Source organism: Chlamydotis macqueenii, chromosome 5 (genome assembly GCF_036417535.1).
Source record: "Chlamydotis macqueenii isolate bChlMac1 chromosome 5, bChlMac1.mat, whole genome shotgun sequence".
Classification (NCBI taxonomy): Eukaryota; Metazoa; Chordata; class Aves; order Otidiformes; family Otididae; genus Chlamydotis; species Chlamydotis macqueenii.
The window spans coordinates 50,446,692-50,454,719 of record NC_141560.1 but is presented as its reverse complement, the minus strand read 5'-3'; the positions used below and the strand labels follow the sequence as shown (position 1 = coordinate 50,454,719).

Below are 8,028 nucleotides of genomic sequence, written 5' to 3'. Positions count from 1 at the left end.
GGGGCTTTGCACCCCCAGACCCCAGGGCAGGGGGGATCCCCCCAGTGCAGAGCCTGCCCAGGCCACTGTGGGGCTGTGGTCTGCTATGGGCATCAGCCACCCGCCCCTGCCCCCAAACTGTCCTTAAGGGAGAGAGGCAGCAGCCCCAGCACAGCCAGGGCCTTGAAGGGGGGCAGATACAGCTTGGGCAAGAAAAAAAAAAAAAAGAGGTAAACGGTTAAAAATAAATAAAACGTCATAAAATGTGTTGAAAGGCCGAAGTGAAGGCACGATGAAGGGTGTGTGCTCCTGTCGCACCCGGTGAACTCCAGCAGGACTCAGAAACGCAGCTTTTTAAGGCGAAAACCTCCTTTCCCCTCTCCATTTACACGCAAACTGCGCCGCGGGGCGTGGAGGTGGAAGCGCCGTCCCCGCGTCGGGGTCGTGCTTGGGTGGGGGCGCCTGGTGCCCCGCGGCGAGGGAGGAGACCCCGCACCCCCCTCCCCCAAACAAAGGCGCAGAGCCGGGCCTGGCTCCACTGCCCGAGCCCCCACCACCCCCACGCGAGGTCCCCCCCACTCGAGGGCGTAGGCACAGCACACACCAAGCAGCCTTACAAGAGTTTCCTGGTTTTTTATTTATTACAATCGAAGTTGTGGCATTATTTGCAACGGCAGTGGTACAGACCGGCTCAGGAACCATCGAAACAGATTTGTCTTCAAGTCAAGTCTAAAAAATATTTTGATTCATAGCTACATCTTGTGAATGCGAAAAAAAAAAAGTTTCCCACTATAAAAATAAATTTACATTTTGTAAATAACAAAAGCAAATATAGTGCCCTTTGGCTTAACCAAAAGAGAAAAAAAAAGACTATTGGATGTCAAAGTTATCCACATTTCTGACATAAATAGAAAATATAAGTTAGTATAACTCTTAAAAAAAAGTTCTGTACAAATATACACTTGCTTTTTTCAGGTTTTTTTCCTTTCTCCCTTTTTTTTTTTTTTTTTGCACTGAGAGCTCAGCAGAGATTAAACATTTCATATAAATGACTTTTAAAGCTTTACACTTCTGGCCAGTGTACTCACATTAGGCATTATTACATTTCTATACAAAACGTCATACATTGCACAGTTGTACGTTAACACTGCTCCGTGCGCGGCCGCGGCCGGCGGGCAGGCGCTCCGGCTCCGGCTCCGCTCTGGCTCCCGGTCCCGGTCCCAGTGCGGGTGAGCGCGAGAAGGGGGGGATCCCGGTTCGCCGCGCCGCCCGCTCCGATCCCCCGCGCCCTCCGGGACGCCGCGCCTCCGTGGGCGGCCCGCCTCTCCCGTGGGTGCCGTAGTGCAAAAGTCTGGGGAGGAACAAAAAGGAGGAAAAAAACCGAAAATAATTAGGAAAAAAAAAAAAGAAAAGTGGTGGGGGTGCGGTGGAAATAGATGGAGCGCCCGGTCCCCGCCGCCCGCTGCCGGGTCGCGCCTCACCTCGCTCACCGCAGCCGCTTGCGGGGGGTCTCCTCAGCCGGCACGGCGGCGGGGGGCGGCGGGCAGCCGGCGGGGCGCTCCGCCGCCGCCTTGGGCTCCGCCGGTCGTTTCCTCCTCGCGAAGAAATCTGGATGGGGGACGGAGAGAGGAGGGGGTCCGTCAGCCGCTGCGGCGGGACGCCCGCCGCCCCCCGCGCCCCCCAGCAACCCCCACGCACCTGTGATGCGGGCCGGCGGGCCCCTCCGGCGGGGCCGCATGTCGCGGCGGCGGGGCGCGGCGCGGTTCTCCCGGCTCAGGCGGCCCCCGGGCCCCTTGCCGGCGGCGGTAGCGGCGCCGGGGGTTGACGGCGGTGGTGGCGGGGCGGGGGGCGCCCGGCGGAGGGGGACGCGACACCGCCCCACCTGCAGCGTCTCCCGGTAAAACGCGGGGACGGCGCCGCCCTCCACCTCCTCCCAGCGCAGGCGGCCGGGCCCCGGCAGCGGGGTGTCGGTGTGGAAGTTGTAGTCCCAGCGGCGCTGGTCGTCCTCCCCCATCTCCCGCAGGCGGCTCCGCAGCTCCCGGCCCAGCTCCTCGTGGTCCACCGGCCCGAAGAGGCTCCTGCAGACGGGGCTGCGGCCGTGCCCGGCCAGGGCTCGCCGGGCGGAGAGGCGCTCCAGGGCGGCGGCGGCGCCGGAGAGGTGCACGTTGGACATCGCCGGACGCGGGGTGGGGTGCGATGGGACGGGGTGCGGTGGCCCCCCCCTCCACCGTCGCTTCTCGTCTACCCTCCCCTCAGTGTTCCGGCCGGCCCTATCTCCCGCCTCTGAGCCCCTACCCGCGGCCGCCTGGGCTTTTAAACCCCGCTCCCCGCGAGTGCGAGCAAAACAACTATTAGCATAATAGTATTTCCCGGCCATCGGCCCGCCGCGATTGGCGGGGGCCCCCCCGTAGCCCCCCCGTTCCCCGGCGGCAGCCCTCCTGCCCGCGCCCTCCATTGGCTGCGGCCGGCAGCGCCGCGCCGCCGACGGCCGCATTGGCTCGGCCCGGCCCCGCCGCGGCCCGGGGGGGCGGCCCCGGCGCTGGCCCGGCCCCGTGGGGGGAGGGGGGGGCGGCCGCCGCGGTCCCCGCCCGCCGCCGGCACCGCTGCCTTTGTCTACCGGCAGCCGCCGCTCCGCCGCCGCCTCGTCCCCGGCAGCCCTCGGGGTTGCCTTTTCAGAGTGTGTGTGTGTGTGTGGATTAATATTAATTTTTTTTTTTTTTTACTATCATTATTATTTTTCCCGGGGGATGTCACCGGGAGATCTTTCAGCATCCGTTTGGGGCGGGGGAGATGATGCCTGTGGAAGAAAACAGGATCGTTTCTAGCTCGGTTTTTTTTTTTTTTTTTTTTTTTTTTTTATTAACACTGCTGCAAAACAAAGCGAGATGCTTGCAGATTTCAAAACAAGCTGAAGGCTATTTATAAAAACAAGGCTCCTCAGCTGCATGGAAGTAATAAGTTGCAGCCTTACTGAATAGAAATACATGAAAACCACAGCATTTTCCTCTCCTAACTTTAAAACCCACATAATACGTGTTTGTTCGCTGCAGATGAACTAATCTCACTATTGTGTTGCCAGGGATCAGCTGGCTTGTGCTTTACATTTTCTGCAGGTCACTGCAATCGTTGCCTTTTGTTGTTTTGGGATGGGGGGGCGAGTAGGAAAGGAAAGGGAGGGGGAGCATTACTGACACGGTGCTAAAATTGGGCCCAGCACATCATCGCAGTTTTGATGCGTGCCTCGGAGGCTTGTTGCCACAGGGAGCTTTTCTTCTGAAAAAAAAAACCAAGGGGAAAGATGGACCTTTATTGCTCTTTACACATTTGGGGACACCATGGCTCCCTGGGTACCTACAGCTCTTGCCTTTGGGAAACTCAAACCCTTGAGCAAAGACAATTTAGATGGTTTGATTCCCTCTGGGGAATAAAACCAGGTGCCAGCTTACTGCATGGCTGGAGAGGTTGCAGCTTTAGGCCCCATAGGGCAATGGTGACCACAGGCAGGTGTCAGCTTCAAGAATAGGGTCAGTAGTCTTTACACCCATGGAGAGCCCTTCCTTTCCGCCAGCTGGGCCAAAATAATTCATCTTCCTCTGGGCTATTTCCACAGTCAGACCAAGTCTATGACCGCTAAGGGCACTCATTCCCGCCCATGCCATGCTGGTGAGGAGCCTGGGGCAGCTGGGACAGCTCCTGTGGGCTCCCGGGCACTGCACCTCCAATGGTGCTCCCAAAGACCAGCTACGCCAGGAGAGACCAGCAGTGCCCACAGTTTTGGACCCACGGACCCTGGGTTGGCTGCAGCTGGTGCAGAGAGGAGGTTGCAGCCTGGTGCACTGCACGGAAAGGATCTTTCCATGCTCAGGCTGATGAGCAACGAGATGCTGTGGCAGGTTTGGTCTTCTGAAACAATTTTCTGACCTCCATGGGGGCAGGTGGGCAGCTCAGTAGGAAAGGTCTGTAGTTTCACAGTCAAGAGAAGAAGACACAGCAAATGTCTTCAGGGTGCAGAGCCCCACTTGCTTCCTGGGCAGAAGAGTCTTGGCAGAAGACACTGCGAACAATGGTACAAACAGACCACTCTCATTTCACAAACAGCGGTAGCATAGGTATTTTAGGATACGTGAAGGCTTTTTTTTTTTTTAAAGATGCCCATTTAGATGTGGTGTTCTCAACAGATACTCTTGGTTTCCCATGTGAGCTGGACAACAATCTACCCACGTGGCAATATTAGGTAAGTACTACCACACTGGCCTTTCCTTCCCAAAATGGCCTCAAGGGTGACTGTGCAGAGGTCTGCTGGCCCAAAGGATGTCATTCAGTGGGCAGGTCATGAGCAGGCTCTGCTGGTTCCATGTCACTGAAAGCACATAATCTTCAAAAGCAGCAGGTGAGCATCAGTTAGCAAGGGTTCGTCCAGGAGAGCAGGGGTGGGTCCTGGGACAATCTGGGACATTGGGAAACACATTGAACATGGCAGTGTTTAGCTGAGACATCTCTCAGCGCCCATCAGACGCACCTCTCGGGATGTAGGATGGGGTGGTTTTAGAAATAAATTAGCTATGCGGAGAAAATGCCTTGAGTTCCCTGAGAAACCTGCTAAGAAAGTGCTTTCTATTCGAGCGGTGAGCCAAATGGCAATGGCTGGGTCCCCACAGACAGGGGCTCTTTGTGAGGAGTCCTCACAAACCTGCTGCCGTCCTCCCCCAGCGCCGGGGGAGGCCAGCGGCTGCCTTTCCTGTTTTCTGCCTCCTCGGTTTTATACATTCCTGCGACGCAAGCCGAGCGAGCAAACTTCCCTGCTATTTGCAAGATGTGGGCGTGCCCTCTGCAAAATCCACATCGTGGTCCTTCCAAACCGTTTTCAGAGGTTAGCCAATATTTACGCAGTGCTTGAGGGATGCTAGGAACTACGGTTTGAACAGGGAAGTATTTTCAGGACCTACCTTGTGTTTGAGGCCACTTCACCTTCCAGCACACCTGGGAGGTAAAGTGGCTTGAGTTTGAAGTTACCGCCTCTTTTTTTTTTTGGCTCATCTTCCTCACTGCAAATGGTCCCCATCTCTTTGACTTTTTTTTTTTTTTTTTTCGTTCCATTATACACTTGTGTTTTAAGCTGGTGGTGGTAATGCTGCGGGCTTTCTGCTCACAGTCACCAGTTCTAGCAGCATCTCTGCTTCTCTCCTGCGTGGAGACTGAGAGCATCCAGCCCATCTGAGGAGGAAATACTGCCTGTGTGGAGAGATGTTTTTAATTTAGTGAATTTGTGAACTCTAGGGCCAGAGGGGTATGTTATGATCCTCTAAACCAGCAGTTTGCCTGACAAAAGCCACAAAATCTTACCCAAGAGCTCCCACCACCAGGCCCATTAGCTTCTTTAGAAATTCCTGCTCCAGAACACTGAGCGGAGTAATTACCGCTATGGTTAGAACAATGCCCCATAAGAATGAAACATTTTTGCTCAAAATATCCAAGTCATATCTGCTTATGTCAGAAAAAACAATGACTTTAACTAGCATGTATTCCTGCTGGCCTCTGTTTCGAAAGGGTGAGGGGAGGGAAAGCAAACTCCTTTATGGCTTGAGTATCATTGCAAAGGGGTTGCGACTGCAGGAGGTTTATTGCAATCTGACTACTCCTGTTTGGAAAGAGTCCAGGTTGACCATCAGAACCAGGGCTGAGTCTGATGGCTTGGCAGACAGGGGAAGAAAGGTCCTTGCACTGTAAACTGAGCAAGGAGTAAGCGAGGAAATTTGATAAGTTGTGAAGGTAACAAAAGAGCAGCTCGGCACTGTCGTTCTGGTGGGACTGTTGTTGCAGAGCTCCAGGTTAACTTCTGCAGCGCAGAGGGCAGGGTGAGACGTTTGTATATGGAGGTGAACGGTCCCTGTGAGATGGTGCCACTGAGGAGCACTCCTCTGTCTTCTGGAGAGTCTCAGGGTGAACATCGGCAGGAATTGTCCTCAGCCTGATGCCAGACAAGCAAACCCATTGCCAGGCCCTTGAGACTCAAAGGTTTGTGCTTTGCTCCCTCCCAGTTTCTTTAATACAGTGTTATTGTATATGCATAGCAATGGTTAACTTGGGATTCTTCAAATGCTGTGCGATCCACGTGCGATTGCTTCATTTCAGAACATGCTATATTCCATAATTGCTTCAGGAGAGATACAGAGCAATAAACATCGTCACTTTATCTCCCATGCACTTCTGTTTTACTGTGCATGTGATCACAGGCAATTTGCAGTTTTGCATTTATACCAGTGGCAATTTTGTATGGTACTTTGGAATCCTGCTTAAATAAACCAATTGCAATTAAAGTTCAAGTTAGTGCAAACTGCCTAAACTTCTAACCGAGGCTTTTTCACCAGCAAAATGACTCTTTGAATTATTAAAGCTGGTGTACGTTCAGAATTTTCCATTTCTTGGCACAGTCATAAAAAGTAAAATTATTAGATATGATAGCTAGGCAAAACCATGCTGGTTCAAAGGTTAAAATGGGGAAAGATAGTCTGAACAGAACCCTGAAAAAATTCTGGTAGTTTTAATTCGATTTGAACTGCTTTTCTCAAAAATGCGCAAAAGCTAACATCTCAGAAAAATGCTTTATTTCATTTAATTTCCTTTAATATTTTGGGTTTTTTTTGTAATTCTTTCCATTCTTGGTTGTTAAAAGAACAACCAAGCTGTCCAGCTGCTGCACATCGTTACGGTAGCACAAAGGTAGCAGTGAATTTAGCCTAATCTATTGATGGACCTGCCAGTGCACTGGGGGCCATCGCATTCTCTCTTCACAATCTTCTTTTTCTCTGTCCATCGTGTTGTTTTACTAGATGAAGTCCACTCACCATCTGGCCCTTCATGACTGATTGGAAGCCTGACTGGTTTGTAGGATGCTCTCTGTGAACCGCGATGTGGCGAGCCTTACCAGCACCGTGCTGCTCACTTGGTAAGCAGGCTGTGTAGCTGTAATTGAGCAGCAGTTAAATACTCCATGTATTTATACTCCCTGCTTTTCTGTGGGTATCATTTTTGTGAAAGTCATGCTCTACGCTTGTAGGTACTGTCTGTTGCTACTCTTTGTATTAAACGAGAGTTTTGCGTTTTGCTTGTTTTGACATTCCCTTTGCCTTTCATCTTGATCCATGTTATTATTATTTTTGGAGCAGCTTTTTGTAGGTTATTTCTACTTTCTGTAGAGGGGTGGTGGTGAAGAGGCCATTACACAGGTTTTATTTTTGGTTTCATGTTTCTTAAGTAAACACTTTTTTTTAACACTAATCATCTCACACGAGTCCTGAAGGAGACTGTTCATGGCCAGGACTGCTGCAGAGGGGTGGTGCCTGGTCCAAAAACAAGCCCAGGAGCAGCGGTAAGAGCGTCAGGAGTATCTTCACAGGGCTCGTAGTGCACACCTAGGGGGAAAAAAAAAACCAAACAAAATACCAGAAGGTGATTGAAATCTGACTATGAAAGCAACAGGCTTGCAAGAAGTGGAGGGTGTCTAAAGAATCCTGATGAAAAAGACCTTAAATAGTTTCCAGGGGGAAGAATGAACCCAAGCCTCAGTTGTCTCAGTCGTGTCCTCCTCCCCGCCACTGCCCACCGGTTCCCGCCCGCTCCCGTGCCAGCCCAAGCCCTGGGCTGACCCGGGCGATACACCTTTGTGCTCCGGCCCGGCCCTCCCTCCCTCTCCATTCTGCCCGTTTCTGCTCCAGGGCTCGGCGCAGTGGGGTGGGGAGAGCCGGCCGCCAGGCCTGCCGGGGGACGGGCAGGGGAGCTGGGGGCCAGCCGAGGCTCGGCCTGCCCGCCAAGTAACGGAGAGGCACGGCACGGCCCCCGCTTACCCCGGGCGGGCGGTGCCCCATGCGCGGGGCAATGGTGCCCTCTAATGTCGGCCAGGCCCGGGAGAGGCGGGCTCTCGCCCCCGCCCCGCGGCAGGGCCGGGTTCCCAGCCCGACCCTCTCTCTCCCCGCTTCCCCTATGCACTTGCACCCGGTTGCCTGGCTGGAGAGCTCTGGCCTGCCCTCCCGCGGGCCGGCTCCCGGCCAC

General features: G+C 53.7%; 1 protein-coding gene across 1 annotated transcript; it reads right to left on the bottom strand.

Moving 5' to 3' along the window:
- Window positions 1-609: 609 nt before the first annotated feature.
- Window positions 610-2,265, bottom strand: CDKN1C (cyclin dependent kinase inhibitor 1C). Its single transcript, XM_086749273.1, has 3 exons — window positions 1,678-2,265; window positions 1,461-1,587; window positions 610-1,330 (listed from the first exon to the last, which is right to left on the bottom strand). Exons 1-2 carry the CDS (start codon window positions 2,150-2,152, stop codon window positions 1,466-1,468), a joined length of 597 nt encoding a protein of 198 aa, XP_086605399.1. The 5' UTR covers window positions 2,153-2,265; the 3' UTR covers window positions 610-1,330; window positions 1,461-1,465.
- Window positions 2,266-8,028: the final 5,763 nt, after the last annotated feature.